At 41.1% G+C, this 26268-nt stretch overlaps 1 protein-coding gene across 10 annotated transcripts in view; it reads left to right on the top strand.

Annotated features, from left to right (window-relative positions):
* The window catches only part of sh3pxd2aa (SH3 and PX domains 2Aa), a 360165-nt gene that overhangs the window by 108699 nt on the left and 225198 nt on the right, over positions 1 to 26268 (top strand). For 5 of the 10 annotated variants that reach the window (XM_060898802.1, XM_060898807.1, XM_060898803.1 and 2 more), the window contains exons 3-4: positions 15491 to 15566; positions 22566 to 22642. In XM_060898802.1, the coding sequence (XP_060754785.1) occupies positions 15491 to 15566; positions 22566 to 22642 (153 nt within the window). Of the gene's footprint in view, positions 1 to 14129; positions 14168 to 15490; positions 15567 to 22565; positions 22643 to 26268 lie in introns of those variants that run through there. The other 5 variants (XM_060898800.1, XM_060898797.1, XM_060898804.1 and 2 more) reach the window with 4 other exon arrangements.

The following is a 26268-nucleotide window of genomic DNA, read 5'->3' as shown; positions in this document are numbered from 1 at the left end:
GTGAAAAAGGCGAAGTGAACCCGGTGCGCTTTTTGTTCACAATGCGCAGATTAGGCGAACCGTACCGTTGATTTTTAGCGAACTGTACTGAGACCACCTCCTGAGGTGGTCTCAGTTCGGTTCGCTTTAAAGCGGTCTGGGTACGGTTGGAGTGTTCACATATGCGCAAAAAATGCTGAGTCATCAATCTGAGTTCGGTTAGATGGCTGAAAGGGACCAAGTGTGAAAACACCCTTAAACTCTTCACTGATGGAAACTTGAGTGCAAAACTGTTCCTGACAACTGCAGTCCTAAAGTTAGCAAGTCAGCTGTAGTCGTCAGCCATAAAAGCATTACTGTAAGAGTCCAGAGCGTCCTCCAGGTGTGACTTTCAACTGTCCACACGGGGCCGTCCTCCACAGGAGCGATGCGATGAGACTCCAGTCAGACACAGGGCACCAGGACGGATCAGGCAGGTCCGAGGAGCAGAAGAGGCCAGCATCTCGATCTCAGGATTGACATTGGGGGGTGGGGGGGACGCAACAGGTTGTTCGGTATGCCCAAGATATCGCCTTTCTCAGACTCCTTGCACTGTTTCTTTACCTCCAGCACAATGCATACATAAGAGATGCCGTCATTAATTCTTGTGTGTGCGTGAGATCAGTGAATATGAATGTGGGAAGTGGAATAAGATGGTTAGTATTCTATACCATATTTTGATTTGGTAAGTCAAATTGGCATTCATGGAAGTGTGTGTGTGTGGGGGGTGAAATTGCATGCTAAGTGCATACTAACCATGTATGTTTGTGTGTGTCTGAGAGTGTGTGTGCATGGCTGTGTAAGAGAGAAAGGATCAGGAGATTTCTACGTCCTTCTGAATCACACATTTGCCACGCACTGTCTTTTATCCAATCACGCCGCTTTCCTTTTCCTTTCCCCGCCCTCTGTTGCTATGGAGACTCAAGAAGTCTCTCAGGTACCTTACTGCTGCAAACTGAAGTAACTTCTCTCTCTCTCTCTCTCTCTCTCTCTCTCGTTCTCCCTCCTACATCTTTCTTCTCCTCCTGGCTACTTTGCTTTCTTTTTTTTTTCCCCTCAGAGCCCATTGTCTCCCTCCTTTTCCTCCTGTCTGTCATCCGTAAAACATCTTTCTTTCCTTTTTTTTCCCCCCTTCTTCTTTCCTTCTTGAAGGGAGCGGCAGGGAGGGGACTGTGTGCTGGTACAGAGAACAGGTGGGAGTGAGAATGAGACCACAGAGGCAGAAACAGGGAGATGAGATATTAATTCCCAGGATAGAGAATGGGGGAAGTATCTGAATTTGAAATCTGCTTCTACGGGCAGAAAATTCAAATCACTGTCTCACATTTTGAAGCGAGTCCCTCTCCTCATGTGCTTGGACTAAAAATCAGTGTTTTTTAAAAGCACCGAGCGGATTTTTACCTTTACAGTGTATATAACGAATCCCAAGAGAACTTCCTAGTGCGGTACTGATTAGAGATTTAGATTAGATTAGATTAGATTCAACTTTGTCATTGTGCAGAGTACAGGTACAATGCCAATGAAATGCAGTTAGCATCTAAACAGAAGTGGAAAAGACAGTATTATTTACAGATAAGTGCCAGTCGTAAGTACGGTACTGCAGCATAGTGATGCTGTAATAGTCAGTAGGTTAGCAGCAATCTGCGGGGTCCAAGCATTATTCATAAATAGCAAGCCTTGACTGGCTGGTTCTTGTTATGGCACACAGAACACTAAAGGAACCACAGACGGCCATAGTGTTCAACCCATAAAAATGTTTTCTTAAAATGAAATAAAGTAATGTACTAAAATTACGACTACTAGCACTAATACTATAACTACAGTGGCAAACCGTTACGATTCAAACTGGTAGTTCAGCTCAGCCAAAAATCTAGCCATACACACTAAAAAAAAAAAGCAACAGGGCAAAGGATTAGCGGCAGACTGCCAGGTCGCTCCGTTATGTGTAGTTGTCGATGTTGAGTTTAAAAGTAACTAAGTAAATTACACAGGGAAATGAATACCGTACTTAAAGCTAGACTGCCTTTCAGATTTTTCAAGGGTAGGTCATGAAGAATTTTCCCCGACACCCGATTATTTTTGTTTAGTGGACCAAAAGCTACTGAATTTGAATCACAGACTTCCAATTGTATTAGTTTTTTTAAAAAATAGAACAATTAATGAATTTAGGGTCACATGGCCCAAAATTCTCCGCTGTTTTTTCCTGCAAGATACTACATCATGCATCATGTGGTGGGCTTTCCCCATTCGCACAAGGCATTGTGGGATACAAATTTGAAACCGGAGAGAACAACGGAGGACGTGAAAGACCGACTACAGTAACGGAAAGCGAGAAGAAAAGACGTTATGTTGAGAAGGAAAGGAAACGCAGGACCAAACTAATAATCGGCAGTCAGCGAGCACCTCGGTGTGATCAGCTGTACGTTTAGTGACGGAACTGTCAGTGCACGGTCAAAGTAAACCTGTAGATGGCAGTAATGCAATACTGTGGATGCCAGCTGCCAAGATGAAGAAAAAAAAAGACGAAGGTAAGCATGCGCATACGCACATGGACTTCCTCTGTCTGCTTGACTGTGCAAAGCGAGCGATTTCATGCATATTATTTGCTAGGGAATGCCCTCAAATTAAATAACTTCCCAGCCACAGAATGGCCTGATATTTTGTGAGAGGTTTATTTCTGTAATATCTCACAATGACCAAATTTCAGAGGGAACTAAATGTCACCGATTTTTATGAAATCGAAAGGCCGTCTAGATTTAAGTCTGAGTGAAAAATACTGTGGTGAGCGTGTGTGGAAGAAGAGTCTGGAGACCGAAATCTTAGTTTCTCAGTCGTTAGCCCGAGTTGTTTTCGATAGCACTGGCTTGACCGCTTTATTAGCATTTGCTAACACTACTGATGAACGCTACACTGGGTGGAAGGTGACTTCACCGCTGCGCTGACGGCACCGACTTGTGGTTAAGCTCGCGTTGGCCTTCGAGAAGGCATAGGGCGATACATTTTTGGTCCCTCTCACTCAGGGCTTTGAACCGGTTCAAGGAACGAAAACGAAAACCGGGAACTTTTTCTATTTCACATGGAACAGAAACGAAACCAGAAACTTTATTATTTTTTATGCTCCAGAACAGAAACGCTTATTAAAAATAATGGTAACCGGTTAATACCGGTTTTTATTTCGTTCCTCAAAGTTTCCGTAGCCTACAAATAAAAAAGTCATTCTTCTCCTGCGCAAGTTTCTATGACCCGCTGGGGTTCACTTCCTGTGTGATGTTCGCTGAATATTGCAGTCTATCGTTATTCAGAAACGTCAATTTCAAACACGATATCAATTTATTTGTCCACGTTAATAAGAGGCTCGCGAACATTAAATGACGTTAACCTCTGTTAGCCTATCAATGCATAGGGCCTGACTAGCCTTTGGTAACACACTAAACGAATTATCTTTCATTTTTGGCACTTTTTCTGTTTGTGTAGATGGGAAGACATACTGAGAATCCAAATCGCCAACATTTGAAATAATAATTGTTTTGAATTATTTCTTGTCTTATTTAATGAAGGTTGTAATAGAATTTGGCTTAAGCTGGATGAGACAGAGACATAATTTTATAGCCATTTGTTAAACAGCTGACAGGGAACGTAATTAACCGTTCCGGGAACGAAATTTTTTTGTTCTAACCGGTTCGGGAACGTCTATTTAATGGTGGAACCCAAAACCGGAAACGTTAAAATTCCGTTTCTGTTCGGAACGAACCAATAGGAAATAAATTCTGGTTCAAAGCCCTGCTCCCACTATAAATCAAAATCTGATTGGTTAATTCATCTGTCACTTCCGACATAAACATACGCTGCCATTGCCTTCTGTCCCGGCAATGAAGTTCTAACCAATGAGTGAGCAGCTCTAAACTCTTCTCAGCCTAGAGATAACAAACAAGAAACTCTCATTGGATAACGCGATTTTAATGTTCTCAGGACAGTAACCCTTTCATTTCTGAAGCGAATTTGGTCAAAAATGAGGCCAAATTAGAATTCGAAGAGAATAATTATAATGATATTACGAAAGAAATTAAATATAACATTTGAAATGCTGATATCTGAAATGCTGATAATCTTATTAAAATTCTTATTACTGTTCTGTTGTCTGTATAGCTTTTTCCCCTTTTTTTTGTTTGGTTGATCTTATTATCATATTTCTATCTATAAAAACGTTTGTTATTAATATTATTATTCATATTACTTTATACTTTTTTATTATCATTCATATTACTTTATTTTTTTGTTTATTGTCTGCTGTCAGTCAGATTATTTTTTTTCATTGTTTTTGCTGTTTTTTCCTTAATGTTATTATTATTTGCTATTATATTATCTTTATCATCATTTAATCATCATTTAATATTCATTATCAATATATACAACATTTTACTTTATAATTGTTATCCATAGGTACTAGTTATACTTTTTGAAATCAAATTTTATAATCAAATTCTAGTCTAGTCTATACAATGCATTTTCATTGTCTACTAGTCTAGTCAATTTAAGTCAATTTATTATTATTATTATTATTATTATTATTATTATTATTGTGGTTGTTATTATTATTTTCACCATTTACATAGTACAGTGAGTCAATATTAAGTCAAATCATAACGTTGTTATTGCTGTTTTACGTGTTTTAATGGGACCACAATGGAAATAAGTGCTTGCGCTTTCTTGTGTAATCCTGATTTTAATGTATTTTGTACATCATTTTACATTATGATCGAATAAAATCAAATCAAAATCAAATCAGATATGTTTGGGCCTTCTCTGAAGGTGTAGAAGGCCCTGACGGTTCTCTTCTGACTAACTACAACCAAACATGTGCCTCTGAAACTGACAGAAATGCAACATCAAGCAGACGAGAATTGTTTGCCTACATTCGCCTGACTTTACTTTGATATGGAAAATGGTAGGAGGAGAGTGAATGCACTGTGGGAATATTTTGAATTGAACTCTCTTCCACAAAAGTCCATGTCAGGTTTCTAATAATAACAAACAGTATGACAATCCTGTGTACATTTTTGGGGTCATATTTTGCGAAAGATTATTCTGATGTCCTTAACGTACGAGTGGATCACAAGCAGATTCCATCAACGTGGAAAACACAAACGATGAATTATGTGAAACACAAATTCCAGCAAATGTATTGTATGCAAGGACTTTTTTTTTCTTCGATAATATTCATCACATTAAAATGCTGATTCAAGGCTACACATTTAGATGACACAAAACCCAAACATTACCATGAAAGATATGCCTTAACCTGCATTAGTATCCTCTTATACTCTTCTGTCTGGTCCAGAAATATTAAATTATTACAGTCCTTCTTAAATGTACCATTCAACTAGAAGTACTGATTTTCCCATATAGACCATTAATGATACTTGAAGCTTGTTTTGCGAGCCGAAAGACTGCTCCAGTGTGTATTCATCCAGTTTTGCTGAAGATCAGATGCAAAATAGTGCTTCATATCTACACAACTGAAATCAATAACATAACTGAAGCTCAACATAAACAGAATTTAACAGAAATATCCAAGGTCACACTAAAAACTGACTTAATGTTAGACTGTGTGTGTGTGTGTGTGTGTGTGTGTGTGTGTGTGTGTGTGTGTTTCCAGTTCCAGAATCACTCAAATTTCAATTACTCTACTTTCTATACACCAAGGCCAAATGGCATATTTGGGCTGTTTATTTTCTGGAGGAAGCTGTTTAGCAAGGCAAGCAGAAGTAAAGAAAATACAGTGGTGCTTGAAAGTTTGCGAACCCTTTAGAATTGTATATTTCACACAAGTCCTAAAAGTAGATAAAGAGAACCCGGTTAAACAAATGAGACAAAAATATTATACTTGGTCATTTATTTACTGAGGAAACTGATCCAATATTACATATGTGAGTGGCAAAAGTATGTGAACCTTTGCTTTTAGTATCTGGTGTGACCCCCTTGTGCAGCAATAACTGCAGCTAAACGTTTCTGGTAACTGTTGATCAGTCCTGCACACCGGCTTGGAGGAATTTTAGTCCATTCCTCCGTACAGAACAGCTTCAACTCTGGGATGTTGGTGGGTTTCCTCACATGAACTGCTCGCTTCAGGTCCTTCCACAACATTTCCATTGGATTAAGGTCAGGACTTTGACTTGGCCATTCCAGAACATTAACTTTATTCTTCTTTAACCATTCTTTGGTAGAATGACTTGTGTGCTTAGGGTCGTTGTCTTGCTGCATGACCCACCTTCTCTTGAGATTCAGTTCATGGACAGATGTCCTGACATTTTCCTTTTGAATTCGCTGGTATAATTCAGAATTCATTGTTCCATCAATGATGGCAAGCCGTCCTGGCCCAGATGCAGCAAAACAGGCCCAAACAATGATACTACCATCACCATGTTTCACAGATGGGATAAGGTTCTTATGCTGGAATGCAGTGTTTTTCCTTTCTCCAAACATAACGCCTCTCATTTAAACCAAAAAGTTCTATTTTGGTCTCATCTGTCCACAAAACATTTTTCCAATAGCCTTCTGGCTTGTCCACGTGATCTTTAGCAAACTGCAGACGAGCAGCAATGTTCTTTTTGGAGAGCAGTGGCTTTCTCCTTGCAACCCTGCCATGCACACCATTTGTTGTTAAGTGTTCTCCTGATGGTGGACTCATGAACATTAACATTAGCCAATGCGAGAGAGGCCTTCAGTTGCTTAGAAGTTACCCTGTGGTCCTTTGTGACCTCGCTGACTATTACACGCCTTGCTCTTGGAGTGACCTTTGTTGGTCGACCACTCCTGGGAAGGGTAACAATGGTCTTGAATTTCCTCCATTTGTACACAATCTGTCTGACTGTGGATTGGTGGAGTCCAAACTCTTTAGAGATGGTTTTGTAACCTTTTCCAGCCTGATGAGCATCAACAACGCTTTTTCTGAGGTCCTCAGAAATCTCCTTTGTTCGTGCCATGATACACTTCCACAAACATGTGTTGTGAAGATCAGACTTTGATAGATCCCTGTTCTTTAAATAAAACAGGGTGCCCACTCACACCTGATCGTCATCCCATTGATTGAAAACACCTGACTCTAATTTCACCTTCAAAGTAACTGCTAATCCTAGAGGTTCACATACTTTTGCCACTCACAGATATGTAATATTGGATCATTTTCCTCAATAAATAAATGACCAAGTATAATATTTTTGTCTCATTTGTTTAACTGGGCTCTCTTTATCTACTTTTAGGACTTGTGTGAAAATCTGATGATGTTTTAGGTCATATTTATGCAGAAATATAGAAAATTCTAAGGGGTTCACAAACTTTCAAGCACCACTGTAAAGCGTGTACGTGTGGTAGGGAGCGCAAGAGAGAGACCACACACCTGGAACAAGGTGGAACCAGGTGAACAAACACTCTCTGAGGCCAAGAGAGAGCGAGAGAGAGAGAGAGATTTCATGATTACCCTGCATCAGCTTTATTGTTATTGCTCTTTTGGCTCCTTATCTTTCCCTCCCTCTGTCTCTCATTCAACCTCTTCCTGAGCACATGCATGTAATTTTGCCATCTGTGATTTATCTAGTGATTAACATATACTATGACACACACACACACAAACACAATTGCCTGATCGTTCAAGATGATATTAGTCTTCACAGCACTTCACAAACATCATAATGTTCACAATGATGAGCCTACATTTGTCGAGCCTTTTCAGTTTTGTTTAGTGTTGCGGGCCCCAGAGGCGGATTACTGCCTCACTGCCCTGAGGCGCCATTAAACGCTTAGTAAAAGAACATTAGAATCCCATAATTTCACTCGAAACACCTCCGAAGGTTATTTGTGACTGTATCCTGCTGTTTGAAGTCATTTCTGTGCTCAGAATCCGTTGGCTGTTTCATCAGCGATTCTGCTCCACACAGCCGCCTACTTTGACAAGCTTTCAAGCATGAAACATCTCTCCAGCAGACAAGACTATGAATATGACTAAGTGTTTATGTTCAGATATGAACTTACTTTTTTCCTTTTTTTTTTTTTTTGCAAAAGATGCATAGAACAAGTTTGTAGACAAGGACTACCAGTACACACAAGAAAATGGGTATTTATCACGTGTATACTAGGGCTGTAACGATACACCCAACTCACGATTCGATTCGTATCGCGATTTTTGACCCACGACTCGATACACCCACGATTTTTTTTTAAATGTTTTTTTAAAGTAGTAAATTTGACTTATTAACATTTACTTACCTACATTAACTATTTAATAACAAATAATTCAGACCACTGCAGAGAATGAGTAATATGTATGCAAAAATGAACAAATGTATATCCAAAGATTGTTTTTTTTCTCAAAATAATACTGTTGAGCCAGAAGCTCTGTTTTTTTCGGTTCTGAAAAAGTCATTTTTCCAAACCGTGTAAATCCGTTAAGATTTTTTTTGGGGGGGGGGGGTGGCTCTCTCACTGTCTCACTCTCATAGGGCCAATGGTTTTCTGTGATCGCGGAAAACAGATGGAAATTACGGAATTTTTATGGTGAAACATTGCTCGCGTGTCAAAATGTAACTGCCGCAGAAGGTTTCCGCCCAAGCAGACATGCCTTCAGTGTTGCCAGATATTGCTAACGTTTTCCACCCCAAAATTTGTTCAAAACCAGCCAAAAAGCACCTAAACCCGCCCAATCTGGCAACACTGCATGCCTTTCCGGTCAAGTGATTGTGATTGGCTTGTGGCACACCTGCCACACAGCTCCACACAGCAACACAGCTGCTTGTTTACAGATTCGCTCCCCGCGTCGCAACCAGAATGGCAACCGCTTAAAAGAAATGAATGCTCTGCCAGTGGCGAGTGTGGACGTTGCGTGACTCGCAGAAGATTGTCGCAGGTCGGCGAAAAAACGACTTACTAATAGATATAAAAAATAAAAGTAATTTAAGTAAGTTTAAAATGTAATTTAAATAAAAAGTAAAGTATTCATAAATGAGCAATTCCAGCGTTATGGACGTGACACTTGAACTCAAAATGGCAACAAATGACCCAGTGCATGTTTTATTGTCTCCCAGTATTTAAACAGGTGTTGCATATTTTAAGGCTGTACCATACTGGAGAAGTGATAGAACAAGAACAATTCCCATAGTACATCTAGGGCATGCCAGAAAACGCCAATAAAAGATGCGTTATGGATGTGACAGAAAAAGTATCACTTTTCTTGGGTGACTGTACATTTTTATCAAACTCTGTGAAATTGTAAACCTAATGTCGAAATGGAGATATCCATTTGATAGAGGGGTCCAAGGTGAATATTAAAAAATCTTTGTTTAAAATATTTTGTATTTCATGCAGAGTTTCGGAAGGAAAAGTCAGCGTTATGGATGTGACGAAATTCCGTTATGGATGTGACGCGTCTGAAATAGACATGGCATATGTTTAGAAAATCAGCAATTTAACCACCATAACCCTTTGAAAAACTCTCTAAATATCAGCTAAAACTATCAAAGTTCTTAAATAATATTTAGGATGGCTATTGTTTTGCTGTTTTGTGGATTTTAGCATACATTTCTGTGGCTTGTGGCAATAATATAGAATTGTACATGATCAAAGTTGGTTTTAGCTTGGGGTTTACATTATAAGAAAGAAAGACTGACAGTGACATATTAGGTTGGTTACAAATTGGTTCAACTTATTCACATCTGTAAAATACAGGCCTAGGTGATATCTCTGGGAGTGGTTTTGATGTATTACATGTTGCTTTATTTTTGCATGGTGAGTTTGACATTTACATGGAATTGCCCAAATTGAAGTTTGGAAGCGCCTCTGTTTTGGGGCTGAGGAGAAGTTTGAAAGGGTGTACCGCGATTCTGCCTTCTTGTATCGCGACACAGATTGTGGCTCTGCGTATCGCGATTTCAATTTCGATACGCATATTGTTACAGCCCTAGTGTATACAGTTAAGTTATTCCACGAAATTGAGTCGTACATAAGCTGATAGCCGACGAGGCGTGTAGCACTGAGTTTGCATGTTGCTGGGTTTCACGTGACGTCACATCCGCCTCATTAGCTATTCAAAACTTTAGCTGGTGGTCTACCAAAGCTCAGTTGACAAAGCGTTTGTACGGAAAAGGTGCATTGCTCGCATGAAAAATGCCTTACACTTGCGTTGTTTTAGGTTGTTCGAATTGATCAAACCGTGAATTTGATGAAAGTTTCTTCAGGGTTCCCCGTGAACTAATAAAAAAGTGTGAATGAACACAGGATTTCACAAAAAGGCGTCGAGAAAGGTGGCTTTTGAACCTCTCACTGAAATCGAAGGGAGCCGAGTCGAAGCATGCTCGAGTTTGCAGTGATCACTTGGTGAAAGGTTTGTATCTCCTGCTCAGCTACGGCCTTGGTGTTTTCCAAGTACTTTTCTTGCTGTGTGTCGTTATTTTATGGTACTTTTTTTAGTCACGAAGCGCTAAAGTCCCCAGCTGTTTTTGTTTACTCCTCACTCCTCACAAAGCCCATATGCATGAAGGTCACGATAAAATTCTTCCCCAGCCATACAGTTACAATGCGCCGTGATCACTTCTCTGTCTTGTTTAACTAAGATCCAGGTCTTTAACGAGGTTTCTGATCTTTGTGAATGATTTACCTGAGAGATAAGAGCCAACACAAGTGAGAATCAAGCCAACTGTTGTTTGTTTACACTTCAACTTGCAGCGCTTTGTTGTAAAGACATGAGTGAAAAGCTTTAAAAAACCACACTTACACGGGCAAAAACAATACAGGATTCATTCGCAGCGATTTGATACCGAGGTCCTTTACCCAGCCACATACAAAAAAGTTGTAAGCCTCCATACTCTTCCATCTGTTTTGCGGTGTAGAAGGACGTCTGCAACACCAGATAGTTCGAGATGTCGGGGAACTCGACTGAAGGGTAGTTTTCGAGGTCGTATGATGAATCCTTCTTTCCCAGACTGTAGGGGTCGATTCCATTGCACATAGCGATCTTCTGAATATATCTAAAGCGAGCAGTGGCTTCTAGATTACGAGCGTACTCTGATAAGTTATCGCTAGTTGTTTGCACTACGGCAGCCGTTTAGACCACCAGCTATTTCATTTCTGGTAAAACCGCTAAGAAAAGTCACGTGACTGAAACCCTGCAGTAAGCCATGTATGACGAGATTGAGTGGAATAACTGTTTTATTCTATCCACATTCACTGGATTTTGAGAAACAAGCATTTATATTTGTATTTTTTGCAAATTCAATAAATAAAAACTTTATCCAAAACGTCCGACAAAATCATTTCCTCTTAGAACGTAAACAAACCGGCGAAATGACAGTAACAATTTGTGAAAAATGTGATAATAATTCTTGAAAAATAAAAAATGATACGTTCTTACCATCAAATACTTTCATTCCATATTTTGTTGCTTTTTTTTTTTTTGCATTTTTTTGGTGTTTTGTTTTCGAGTAGTTTTTATTTCGTCCTCGGTTGGTTCAGCAACACGCGCCGTCATTTTGTTTTTCTCTACTCACAGTATATGAGCTGACAGCCTAGGAGTAGAGTAGCCAATCAGAGCGTGCGATTGCTCACATCTAGTGAATGTGGATAGAATAATACTTGATAGCCACATCCTAAACTGATGACCACACTCATCTGAATAAAGAAATGCCCCCAAATCTCAATATATAGTAAACAACTGCTTGGCTTTTAATAGGAAGGACCTTCTTGTTGCAGATGGCATCAAGCATCTTAAAAGGTCTAAGAAGATGAATTTAATGCCTCGGTCACAACCGGCCGTACGTGCTCCTACGGCCGGTCTACATGCAAAAAACGCGTGAAACGCACGGAGGGCGCGCGTGTGACATGCTGATTTTCGAGCCGTAGACCGGCCGCAGAGGTTCTTTGTCATGTCAAACAAACTCTACGGGCGCTTACGTTTTTTTCAGGTTGCAAGACAAACTTACGGCCAACGCGCGTCTTTCTCCACGAACAAAAAAAACCCCGCAGCGATTTGGGAAACGCCAAAAATCGCACGGCCAAAAAATTGTACGTCCGGTTGTGACCTAGGCTTTACTGACAGTGAAGTAGAGATACTGTTACTGAAGGAGAGCAAAACAGAAATGGGACTTTGATGAGCAGGTTTTGTCGAATAAATACATGATTTTATTTAATAAAATATTTTATTAGTACATGTGTGTATCCCTTTGCCCCAATTACATTTAAATACTCACAGTGGTGAGAAAATCCGTCGTCGGTAATGCTCTTCCAGTGCGCTTCCAATGTGTGTTGAGCCTAAGAACGCCTTTACCCATGACAAAATTACTGTAACACTCAGAATCTTGGTTTAAAGTCATCACCAGATATATTTTACACTGATCGATCTATGTGTCATTTTGTTTTTGTGCAAGGATGACATTGAGAGGGTATGTCATCATCAGGCTATAGTGATGTTTTCACCTCCGTTTGTTTGTTCCTTGAGAAAATTGGAGATTTTTGCAAGTACAGTATGTTGACCTGTCTGTTTGTTTGTTGGTGCTCTAGCTTCGTCATTTCTTGACCAGTTTTTACCAAAATGCACAGGACAACTCACTTGAGACACACATATACATCATTAGTTTTTGGTGGGTAAAGGTCAAAGGTCGTCACCAAGGTCAAATCTTGTAAAAACACCAGATCGGCCATAACCTTGGTTTCTTTGTGATTTTCGCAAGTATCGTGCTCTGCACAACTTTTCATTTGTTTTTTTTGTTTGTTTGTTTGTTTGTAGGTTCCCAATGTAACTCAGAAAGTAGTGAATGGATTTTGATGAAATTTTGAGGAAAGTTGAGCCATGGACCAAGGAACAATTGTTAGTTCATCTGGCTGTAAGGCCAATGAGCTGTTGCCATGGCATGGCGTCCATCGGTCGTCCACAATTCAGTTAAATCGTATCTCCTCTGTCAATTCTCCATGGATTTCCGTTCCAATTGTTTTGTTTGAAAGAATTCATTATTCCGCACAAAACTTGGTTGTTGTTTTGTCTTTTTTTTTTAAACTTTTGAGATCTTCCCATGAGGAACAGAATTTAATCTTTTTTTTTTCCTGTTGTAAACGCTTCGTTTACAACTTTGCTTATTTTCAGGTAAATCGTATCTCCTATGGAATCAATTTTGTGCCAAAATGTTCATACAATACTTAATATCAAACAAAAACGACAAATCAAAATACAAAAAAAGAAAAAAAAAGTCAATTTTTTTAGACTGGCAAACAAATTATTCGTGTAATCGTGCAAAATATCAGTCTATTACTCTTCAGAAACCTTTTATTTTTGTTCCGCGTCTTTCTCAGTTTTGTTTGATGTAATTTATTTTGGTTGCGATTCCAGCTTTCTCGTTTGCGCTCCCTGACTTTTTGCTTGCAGTTTTGGCACAAACTTCACGTGTGGGTGGGCTGTCCAGGAATGCATTCCCATTGGCTAACTTGTGTTTGACTGACAGCTACGCTCAGCCATTCCCCAGAGGCTGTTGCGGCCATTTCCTACTCGGATTCTGGCGGACTGTTTGACGACTGACCGACCCATTGACCGTAAACAAGGATCGAGTGGACTTCAGTGGCGACTATGATATTGAATTAAAACTTTGTTGAATTAATTCAATATCATAGTCGCCACTGAAGTCCACTTTGGTTCAAGTGATTTTGATTTTGACGTTGGTAATATGTGGCTTGGTGGAGATGTACACTCTACCGAGTGCCCTTCTAGTTTTAGTTGTAGTTTTAGCACTTTTAGGAATGAAAAGGTTAAAAACACTATAACAATGCACGTCAGTGGGTTAGTAACTCAAGGGTGTATCTTCTGTTCCTTTTGTTTGCGTATTTCATTCAGGAATGTGAATGCAGTGTACCTTTAAATCTGAACTAGGATGTATAATTGGACATCAAGGACCACAGCTATGCCTTCAAGAGCACGTTTACTTGATTTGTACCTTGAAGAACACAACCTTTATTCGACAGTCCTTGAAACAATTACAAAAAAAAGGTCTGAAAAATTCTTTTGAGTGTCTTCTTGAAAACTGGTTTTGCTTTTCTTAGACCCGCTAGTTTTTATCCTACTCTGTCTTTTTTTCTGTCAGAAATGAGGCATCCCCCTTCTCTGGAACGCTCAAAATGGGTAATTATGTGCAGGAGGATGAATATCATACGACTGAAATGGCACCTTATATGTCAGAAGTTTGTGCTTAAGTGGTATATTGTTTTTATAAAATGACCATTATGCATTATTTCACAAAGGAGCTTTGCAAATACATAGGCACACACACACACACACACACACACACACACGCATACTCATTAGCGGCAAGAATAGGTAGTGTGTGCGCGAGGAAGGATATGATTAATTGGTTGGGCACTTCGAGGAACGCATCCAGTGACTAAGTAGGAGACACGGCAGAGAGGCCACGACCTGTTGGGTCATCCCTGAAATGGTAAAAAGGAGAAAGTCGAATTGCTTTGAATTTGATTCCGAGGCTGCGTTCAGAGACGGCAGAATTCTTTTATTTCAAGTGGAGGGACTGCAGTCATCATTGATTTATAGTGTCGGATATTATCAGTATCACATCATTATAGATGGCTGTAGAGCAGTGATTCCCAACCACTGTGCTGCGGCACATTAGTGTGCCATGAGAGATCATCAGGTGTACCGTGGGAAATTATCCAATTTCACTTAATTGTTCCGAAAATTATTATTTATTTACTGCAAATAATTTGTCTTCATTCATCTATGCCAGCGACGTATAGTGATGGGCAGAACAATTAAATACTCTTCCACTAGATGGCAGCAGGTAGCTAATTAACCTGTATATCTACCTGTTGCCATTCAAACAATAGAATTAGTAATGCTTCAGGTGTGACGGCGGTGATAGCGATGGACAAATATTTGAAAAGAAAAAAGTACACAATCCAGACTGGGTCCTGGAGAAACTTCTGACCCAGATGAAGGCCCTAGTATGAGTAGAGGTCAGAAGAAAGCAAAAAAGGTGATTTTCCACAACCTTTCTATGCGAGCTGGGCTTTTCAAGCATGACTGCTATAAAAACTAAAAAAGGAGAGTGACTCAGAGCTGTTAAGGAAGATTCGTGTGTGTCTTTCTTCAATTCCTGCGAGTATATCAGCTTTGTGTTCAACTAAACAGGCCCAGGTTTCACACTCAGTAAGTAAATTGAGACTAGATGATCATTATATTTCATTATATGTACTTTCTGTGATATTTTTGTTTGGTGGTGTGCTGTGGGATTTTGCGAATGTAAAATATGTGCTGTGGCTTAAGAAAGGTTGGGAAACCCTGCTGTAGAGGGAACAAATCAAACGAGTTAAATTGATTTAAGGTTCCACGAGCAGTGTGGTTTTGGACATGTTCATTTTAGATTGTTGTAGTGTTGGTGTGTGTTTTGAAATATCATTAAATTTTTTTGTTTTTTTTTGTCCCCTCCCCCAGATGCAGCTTCTCGACAAGTTCCCAATCGAGGGAGGGCAGAAGGACCCCAAAAAGCGCATCATCCCTTTTCTTCCAGGTAAGATCAAACACTTCCTTTGCTCTTTCTCCGTCTTCTGTCCATCAATCACTCCATCCCCCCATACTCACACATGCAGTGACAAATGCAGGCTGCCAGCAATACTGTCTGTGGGATGTCTTTTGAATGGTTGGCTCGGACTCTCTCTTTTTAATCCCCAGGCTGTTAAGACCCACACACTCACGCTTGCACGTATACACATGCTGTTTGTGTGTCAAAGAATCGTTAGGAGAAGCGCAGGAGAGTGATGAATAATGCGAGAGAGAGAGAGAGAGAGAGAGGGAATATGATGTACGTTTTCACCCTTGCTGACTCGGCACCTCTCTCATCTTCTAGTCTCCGGTCTTTTCTTCTGCCTGCCTACAGTCACACTGTCTCAAAGCCTTCACACTTCATCTGAATACATTGATTTTACATACAGCAGGACGCGCAGTCAATCCCAAGGCAGACGTTTGAATCTCTTTGGTAATTCCTGTGTATTAATCTGCACATTTTGGTCTGCGGTAGCGCTTTGTATTGTATATTTTGAATTAAGTTTAATGCCACTCTTTGAATAATATAAATTCACAAAAATGCAATTCAGTTTCCGTGTTTTCTTTCAGCTCTGTAAAACAGGAAAGGTTAAAGTTTGTAGTATTAGAGCTTTAAACATGAATCAACACCATAGCTTAAGTCACACTCTGCTACGTGGACTCAGGATATTTACTCACAATTTCATCCCTTTATATTACAGTTGTAGTGTTATTTAGTTCACAAGTAATCAAATGATATCAGTACATTATCTACATTGTGCATTTTAATTCTCCAAGTTCGAATGAATGAGGCGTGGCCTTTGTGCTTGTCAGTTCTAGTAATAAATATGCAGCCTTCGTGCCGATCAGTCTGAATGGAGGAGGCGTGGCCTTTGTGTCGATCAGTCCAAATGGAGGGGGCGTGGCCTTCGTGCCAATCCGTCCGAATGGAGGAGGTGTGGCCTTTGTGTCTATCAGTCCGAATGGAGGAGGTGTGGCCTTTGCGTCTATCAATCTGAATGGAGGAAGTGTGGCTTTTGTGCCGATTAGTCCGACTGGAGGAGGCGTGGCCTTCGTGCCAATCAGTCGGAATGGAGGAGGTGTGGCCTTTGTGCTGATCCGTCTGAATGGAGGAGGCGTGGCCTTTGTGCTGATCAGTCAGAATAGAGGATGCGTGGCCTTTGTGCCGATCCGTCCAAATGGAGGAGGCGTGGCCTTTGTGCCGATCAGTCCGAATGGAGGAGGTGTGGCCTTTGTGCCAATCAGTCCGAATGGAGGTGTGGCCTTTGTGTCTATCAGTCCGAATGGAGGAGGCGTGGCCTTTGCATCTATCAATCTGAATGGCTTTTCTGCCGATTAGTCCGAATGGAGGAGGCATGGCCTTCGTGCTGATCAGTCGGAATGGAGGAGGTGTGGCCTTTGTGCTGATCTGTCTGAATGGAGGAGGCGTGGCCTTTGTGCCGATCCGTTCAAATGGAGGAGGCATGGCCTTTGTGACAATCAGTCCGAATGGAGGAGGCGTGGCCTTTGCGTCTATCAATCTGAATGGAGGATGTGTGGCTTTTGTGCCGATTAGTCCGAATGGAGGAGGCGTGGCCTTCGTGCCGATCAGTCGGAATGGAGAAGGCGTGGCCTTTGTGCCGATCCGTCCGAATGGAGGAGGCGTGGCCTTTGTGCCGATCCGTCCAAATGAAGGAGGCGTGGCCTTCATGCTGATCAGTCCGAATGGAGGAGGCATGGCCATTGTGCTGATCCGTCTGAATGGAGGAGGCGTGGCCTTCGTGCCGATCAGTCGGAATGGAGGAGGCGTGGCCTTTGTGCCGATCCGTCCAAATGAAGGAGGCGTGGCCTTCATGCTGATCAGTCCGAATGGAGGAGGCGTGGCCATTGTGCTGATCCGTCTGAATGGAGGAGGCGTGGCCTTCGTGCCGATCAGTCAGAAAGGAGGAGGCGTGGCCTTCGTGCCGGTCCATCGGAATGGAGGAGGCGTGGCCTTCGTGCCGGTCCGTCGGAACGGAGGAGGCGTGGCCTTCGTGCCGGTCCGTCGGAACGGAGGAGGCGTGGCCTTCGTGCCGGTCCGTCGGAACGGAGGAGGCGTGGCCTCTGTGCCAGTCCGTCGGAACGGAGGAGGCATGGCCTTTGTGCCGGTCCGTCGGAACGGAGGAGGCGTGGCCTTCGTGCCGGTCCATCGGAACGGAGGAGGCGTGGCCTTTGTGCCTTCCATTTTTGGTAATGGAGGCGTGGCCACCATGCATTTCACTCCCACTGAAGGAAGAGTCCCAGTAAAGGAGGTGTGGACTTTGTGCTTATCAGTTTCAGTGAAGTAGGTGTTACCTTTATGCATTTCAGTCAAATATGAGGAGGTGGCGTGGCTTGTTTCAGTGAAGGAAGTGTAATGAGGATGGGTTCCCTTTTGAGTCTGGTTCCTCTCGAGGTTCCTTCCTCATGTCATCTGAGGGAGTTTTTCCTTGCCACCGTCGCCACAGGCTTGCTCATTGGGGATAGATTAGGGATAAAATTAGCTCATGTTTTAAGTCGTTCAAATTCTGTAAAGCTGCTTTGCGACAATGTTTATTGTTAAAAGCGCTGTACAAATAAACTTGACTTGACTTGACTAGTATTTGTACCTGTTAGTTGCCATGAAGGAAACATGGCCACTGTGCTGAAAAGAACAGTGAAGAAAATCTAGTGTCTGTGCCTGTCAGTTCCAGCAAAGAAGGTATGGCCTTGATGTCTGTCAGACCTCGTGAAAGAGGTGTGGCCTCCATGTCTTTCATACCACTTTTCAACCAGCTTGGGTTCTTGAACTGGTTCCATGCAGGATTATTTGAACCTTGGTGCCAGCTAGCAATCCATCCCACGTTTTCACCAGTTTTGAACAGAACCATTGTAATCAAGGATGTGTCATGAACAGAGGGCATTGTAGAGTAGTAGCAAGATGGCAGAGTTCAGTGATGACCTGCAAGCTTTTGTTCTGTGATTGCAAATATTTCTTTTCGTTCCATTTTTTTCTGAAATTCTTTTCCATTGCATTCTCCATTGCTATGCTCTGCTTCCCCTCCAAATTAATGACAAGTCCACTGATGTCATCATGGTTTACACTGGAAAAAACAGCTATATTTTGGTTCCAGCTGGAAACCAACTTTTCAGATTCTGGGCTTTTAGACCATTTTTTGGTCCAAATGCTCTGAACGGTTCAAAATTTGGTGCACAAATTGGAACAGAACCCATTCCCTATTGATGGAAAAGGGGTATCGGTCAAGCAAGGAGGTTTTCCCTATGTGCTTGTCAGTTCTGGCAAAGAAGGCCATAATTCATGGAGGTGAATGTATCTTTCATTGAATTGATGACTATCAAGATTAATTTTGTATTTTCCCAGAAGATGATATCCACTCCTACTGAGCCTGTGAGGTATTCATTTTCCAGTCAGATAGTTTTGAACTGCACACAGGCCTTGGAAACCCCTAACAGAGTTGAGCAAGACCTGCAGGTCTGTTTAGAGAGAATCAAGAGTGTTATTTCAGGAATTAATTTAACCTTCCGCTTCAGATTCCACTTCCTGTGAAGTGTTTCTGATAGCTTTCTCTACATATCTTATTGACGTGATCGTATGTAATTACATGCTTTTGTGTACCGGTATGTTTTTCTGACTGGAGTGCATTTACTGACTGTGCATTCTTTTGTCCATGTTTGACATTGTCCCCGTGGTTGGGAGTTTGCGGTCTCAGCATTCATGTCTATGAAAATATTTAACCCCTTAAACTCCAGGACCCAAGAAGTTTTGATGTGCCCATACTTCATCTCTACCTAAAGCGTTATGCAGTGTTTAAGTGCTTTTCCAGCTGTCTCACCTCCTCAAAGGCTCTAAGCAAATATTGTTCTCAGTACCATCACACTTATCGTCCTTTAGATCTCTGACTTGCTGAGCATCTGGCATTGCATTCTGAAACTTTCGGTCCTGATCCAGTACGATTGTTGATTTTTTTTTTCTTTGATTAAATACCATTCTAGCCGCACTCATATTGTCGTGTCGTGACTTCAGCGAGGCACACTACCACTAACAGGTTTTGACAGGAATAAGGAAAATACAGTACAGCACCAACCAAAAAAATTAGCACCACAATCACTAGACACCTTACAGATATTTCAGTAGAAATGTATGCTTATGTAATGTGTTTAAGGGTTCCTTTAAGGGTTAAACAGGCAGATTCTGGGTTACGACATTAAAGTCAAAGTGAATAAGCGTAAAGTCTAGGTCACAACCGGACGTACGATTTTTTTGGCCGTGCGATTTTTGGCGTTTCCCAAATCGCTGCATTTTTTTTGTTTGTGGAGAAAGACGCACGTTGGCCGTAAGTTTGTCTTGCAACCTGAAAAAAAGGTAAGCACCCTTAGAGTTTGTTTGACATGACAAAGAACCTCTGCGGCCGGTCTGCGGCTCGAAAATCAGCACGTTTCACGCGCGCCCTCCGTGCGTTTCTTGCGTTGTTTGCACGTAGAGGTGTGGTCAGAACTCAGTGTGGTACTTATTTTGGGAAATCCAATAATCATAGTCCTGGTCTGTAGCTTTCAATCAATACACATATAGGATAATTCATAATCAGAAACAATAATAAAAGCGAGAGTTGAAAAAACATACAATGCACAGGGAAACAACGCTCAGAACTGCTTGACACAGTTGGCAAGACTTTGCAACAAGAAGTAGAAATATCAGAGTTGACTTTGACAACTTGTAAACAAACATGGCCACCAGGATTGCTTCGTTAAATATGGAAGATTTTGAGAGAATTTTGAAAGAGAAAGATGCATCGAATACTTGAAGAATGTGTGTGTGTATGTGTATATATATATATATATATATATATATATATATATATATATATCATCTCATTATCTGTAGCTGCTTTATCCTGTTCTACAGGGTCGCAGGCAAGCTGGAGCCTATCCCAGCTGACTACGGGCGAAAGGCGGGGTACACCCTGGACAAGTCGCCAGGTCATCACAGGGCTGACACAGACACAGACAACCATTCACACTCACATTCACACCTACGGTCAATTTAGAGTCACCAGTTAACCTAACCTGCATGTCTTTGGACTGTGGGGGAAACCGGAGCACCCGGAGGAAACCCACGCGGACACGGGGAGAACATGCAAACTCCGCACAGAAAGGCCCTCGCCGGCCACGGGGCTCGAACCCGGACCTTATATATATATATATATATATATATATATATATATGAGTGATTCCACGCTTATGGGTACTGAAATGGGGACATGAACTTATTTTTAAGAATTCACCTAAAACCATTTCTTTTTTTACCATCAGGTCACAAAACATGTAATCTTTAATGAAGGATATGTTAAAAGATAACTTTAATTTTCTGAGATGTAATAAAAACATTTATATGCCAAAGTCAGAACGTAACAGAAGTGTTGTGGACATATATATTCTCAATTTTAACAATGTAGAATTACTTTTTGAAACATAGGAAGGTGATGTTTTAGCAAATATAAACACGTGTAGTAGAATAAACATACACATTCTTTCAATAAGATTAACATGGTATATAGCTAGATTGTCATTAATTTGTAACAGACGCGAGATGGACAATCGTAACAGAAGTAATGGAACAGACATCATTTTGGAACTCATAGGCTTGACTTTGGCATATAAATATGTTTTTATTACATCTCAGAAAATTAAAGTTATCTTTTAACATATCATTCATTAAAGATTACATGTTTTGTGACCTGATGGTAAAAAAAGAAATGGTTTTAGGTGAATTTTTAAAAATAAGTTCATGTCCCCATTTCAGTACCCATAAGTGTGGAATCACTCATATATAAAATATAGCTGGCTCGTCTTCAACTCGTTCAGTGTCATACTAATTGAATGGAATATATTTGATATACTACTAAAAAAGCCAAAGCCAGCCAATATGATTTAAATGAAGTGGCAAAGTAATACAAGGCTGAACATGGAACAGGTGAACACAGTAGGGTAATTAACCAATCAGAGGGCTTGGCAGAGACAGGACTGGAACCAAAACCGAGACACGTGTCTAAATATAAACAAAAGCACACAGAGGACTGGGAACAGTGAGCACACTTGGGGTTGGCTGTGCTGTTTAACACGTGAATGGTTTATCAGTTGGTGCAGTAAAGTGTGAGGACTGTTCTGTCTCTCTCCATGCTTCTATTTCTGTCCATCTGTCTCTGATGGATAGATGGATGGATGGCTCATCTGGCCCTGTTCAAACTCTTATACAAGCTTGAAAGGTTATGTATCTCATACATACACATGAAAACTCTTCGTCTCTCTTCCTTTCCCCAGCAGCATATCCAATTTAATAAGGCTTGACACTCACATTGATAAACAGTATCGTAAAATACCCCATACTGGTCTGTGGCATTAAAGTCAGTGACTCATGGGCACAGGAAATCTCGTCACTCAGCAAAACACAATACAGTGAGATTGAAATGACTTAGAGCTCAGAATTCATTGCTATTCATGAAAGTGTATCTTTGCACCTTTATGTCCTTGTAGACCCCCACATGTCCTAAAAACAGCATTCATATTTCTTGCATTACCTGTTTAATCTGATTAGACAACCTTTTTTTTTTTTTGGATCTCATATAATGCAGTGGGACTGAGATAATCGAGGAAGCTGACCTCAGGCCGGTCAAATTTGAATACATTTTGTTTTGTATCATATTGCAGTTGCATTACGGGCACGGGAGTAGAAAGAGGCTCAAATAAGAAGGGATAAAGGGATTATAGTAGTTTTAACTCCAGGAAAAACTTCAAATTTGATCTTGCCGACAGGGAAATGTTAATTGGCGATCAAAGTTAAGCAGTTTCTGGTCTACTGCTTAGAGTGAAAAACAATGAGCTGTTTTTTTTTTTTTTTTAATTTATCACATATATATTCTTGTTCAGTGCTACAGTAGCTGCCTTTTAACTCTGCCTCTCTTTCCTCATTAAGGTAAAATCCTGTTTCGACGAAGTCATGTAAGAGACGTGGCCATGAAGAGACTGCGCTTTATAGATGACTATTGCAGAGTGAGTTTCACCTACTTCCTTAAAATGTCTACAAATGTTAATCACTTTTAAGGTTTTAAGAATTTTACATTCAGACTGTTGGTGTGTTGCTAGGAGTCTTCCTGTGTAGTGAGTTGTTCATTGAAATGTCTTTTCAACGAAGTGGGAAATATAAGTATTATGTTATTAACAAATAAAAAAACTAGTGTCTGTATTTGTGGCTATACCGATCAGAGATAAAATTAACACCACTGAATTCAGTTCAGTTCAGTTGGTCGGGTTCAATGCCCGAACTGATAATCACATCATCGGTTTTTCTTCGGTTAATCAGACACAAGGTACACCACCAAGAGTCTTGCCAGAGCGGTTGGGGGTTAGGTGCCTTGCTCAAGGCCATCTAATACCCTGTCCACACTAGGGATTTTGTACCGATACGATACTACTTTCATACCGCGACACCTGTCCACACTAGCAACTATAGCGGTACTGTAGCGGTATAACTGTATCGGTACGAAACCCACAAATGTATGGGTTTCGTACCGGTACAGTATCGGTACTGTAGCGCTTCACTGTAGTGTGGACAGATGAAGCGGTTCTGTATCGATACAAATATAATGCGCAAAGTCACACACATCAATCAGTGTCTTCGCTGAATAAAATAGTGAAGAACGGAGATTCGTTTTCTTTGTTTCATTCTCAACTGCCTCGTGCGTTTTATACGATTCGACTGAATAAATTAAATACAGACTGTACACTGACAACAAAAAGCACACACACGTTGTTTCATCCGCCATATTCTCGGAAGGAAGTTACTCGGTAACCATGGAAACATTTCGCGCACGTGCAGTTCAACTACCGTGAAAGAAAACCGCAAACATTTCTCGCTAGTGTGGACAGATGCACTAAACTGTACCGGTATACTTTGTATCGATACAGTTATACCACTATCGTACCGGTATATATGTGAACACAGCATTAGCCAATCTTGCTAGTCTAAGGAATCAAACCAGCAACCTTTTGTTCCCAAAGCTGTTTCACTAACCATTCGGCCATGGCTTCCCCAAAACATTCAGACTGTTGTTGTGTTCAGGTGAAGTGAACAACATTGATTATCTCAGTTACAGTGACACCTGTCAAGGGGTGGGATCTATTACGTACAGTCATTTCTCGAAGTCGATGTGTTGGAAGCAGGAAAAATGGGCAAGCGTAAGGAGCTGAGCGACTTTAACAAGGGCTAAATTGTGATGGCTAGATGACTGGGTCTGAGCCAATTCAAAATGGCGCATCTTATGGGGTGTTCCCGGTATGCAGTGGTTAGTACCTATAAAAGTGGCCCAAGGCGACAGGGTCATGGGTGTCGAAGGCTCATTGGTTCGCATGGGGCACGAGGGCTAGCCCATACGGTCCAGTCTCACAGAAGAGCTACTGTAGCACAAACTGCTGAAAAAGTTAAAGGAGGACTGACGTTATTTTTAAACTTGCTTTATTTCTTAACATGTTATTCAATTACGTTTTTGGTTTTAGTAGCCTTATATCGTGACTCATATTGGCAACTAATCACAATTAAATATTATATTTATCAGCCTATTCGGTTTTTAGCCATGTTGAATTTAGTTCGTTTGGTCCACTGCAGGCGTCGCTTATCCGTGCGATCTTCACAAGATTTGTGCGAGATTTCGAAACGTCAAGCGTCAGCCAGGTGTCAGTGCCGCCATTTTGAAAACTGTTTTCCAAATGAAATATTGCACAAAAACGAGTTTAAATGACGATTACTGCCGACTTTTTTCAAACTTTCCTGACCGCTATCAAAACAAACAAAACTTCCTGCTTGATCATGTCAGCATTCAGAAGAGGGCACACGCATCTTTGGACAACGTTGGCAGATGTCGGCCACTTTGATTTCTGCTGTACGTTTTACTTCCGTCCTACGATGTCTCGCACAGGTCTCAACGAATCTCGTTTACGGCCATAGCTTTGACATATGGACTGATCTATTACAGAGCATATTTCAAACACTCATAACTTGCTGTAGCAGTAACAGAATAGCGATCAGAAATGCCTTCCGATATTTAATAAAATGAGAAATAGAATTTTGATAATAAAAAAAAATTGACTTCAGTTCTCCTTTAAAGTGCATATCACGGGTAAATTCAGGAGCAAGATCGATGTAATTCTCCTATTTTATATTAAACTTTGGTCAAATATCTGTAACATTCTGCATTCTCTGCAATTTCTTTTACCCTGCGCAATACCAGAAAAATTCAGTTGAAATCAAGCCATTTGAGGTGAATTGATCCGCCTCTGAAAAAACTTGGCATTTGGATTTCCCGGGAAACATTGATTTTCGTGACGTCATGTGCGGGACGCCTCCCTCTGAATCCTACGTCAGCGCTAGTCTGGTTAACACCAGACCATATCACAAGTGAAATATGGTCTGGAATCCGCCTATTGAATTTCTCGTCGGGGAGGTGTGGTTTACGATTGTCAACGGCCGTTTATTGGACGTTGCGAATGTCTATCATTTGGCGTATACGTAGCCCATGGCCAATCATGGCAGTTGTACCCGGTGACGTAGTTAGAGCGACGAAGAGGCGAAGAAGAGAAGGAAAGAGAAAGAGAAGGCAAAACAAAAATAGGAAAACAATGGCACCGAAATTATTTCACTTGTGATATGGTCTGGTGTTAACCAGACTAATTCAGAACAGTGTCTAAAGCTTGATCGAAAGTTTGGTTCGTATCGCTCGCCGCCATGTTAAATGTGATCCGTAAACAGTCCCAAATAAACTACAAGCTTCCGTTTGTCGAGTAGTACGCGTCACCGTCTTTCCACCCCTCCCCACTCTCTGATTGGCTCCCTAACTCAGCCGAGCCTTTAGACCATAGTTTCCATGCTGTCTTTTCAGATCGGAACGATTGTGCAAAGCAGCATGGGATTTCCCAGGCTACGTCAGCGCTGGTTTGTTTGAGAAAACGACCTGGTGGTTTTCTGCAAATTTCTTCAACGTTATCACGTAATTATTAAAATGGTTAACAGATGTATCGTAGGAGGGTGTAGCAACACCAATCTTGATGGGATTAGTACTCATCGTTTTCCAAAAGACCGGACAGTGAGAGAGAAATGGGAGCGCTTGGTCTACACAGGCTGCGCACTGAAACCGTGCAAAGCTCGCGCAGCCTGCTGGCGCTTCCGCAGATAACGTCACGAATCTGGCTCCAGACTCCCTTGGGATTTTTCCAGACGCGTTTTGTTATTTTATTTTTTCTGCTGTAGACAGATGGCCTTGTGCAAAATTACCCTTCTGGATGAGTGTGTAAAGGGGACATACTTTCGTGTATAAAAAAAAAACACGAAGTTGGTCCAGAATATGCACTTTAATGCTGACACCTTTCTGTTTAGCCAGCATTCACTTTTTCAGCAGTTTGTGCTATAGTAGCTCTTCTGTAGGATTGGACTGTGTGGACTAGCTTTCGTGCCCCATGCGAATCAATGAGCCTTCGACACCCATGATCCTGTCGCCTTGGACCACTTTTGGTAGGTACCAACCACTGCATACCAGGAACACCCGATAAGACGTACCATTTTGAAGAGGCTCAGGGCCCGTTTACACGAGGACGCTGTCGGGTAAAAACGACTAAATATTTTATCG

Source organism: Neoarius graeffei, chromosome 18 (assembly GCF_027579695.1).
Source record: "Neoarius graeffei isolate fNeoGra1 chromosome 18, fNeoGra1.pri, whole genome shotgun sequence".
In the NCBI taxonomy this organism is placed as follows: Eukaryota; Metazoa; Chordata; class Actinopteri; order Siluriformes; family Ariidae; genus Neoarius; species Neoarius graeffei.
Note: the sequence above shows the minus strand (reverse complement) of the source record. Positions and strands in the feature narration are given on the sequence as shown.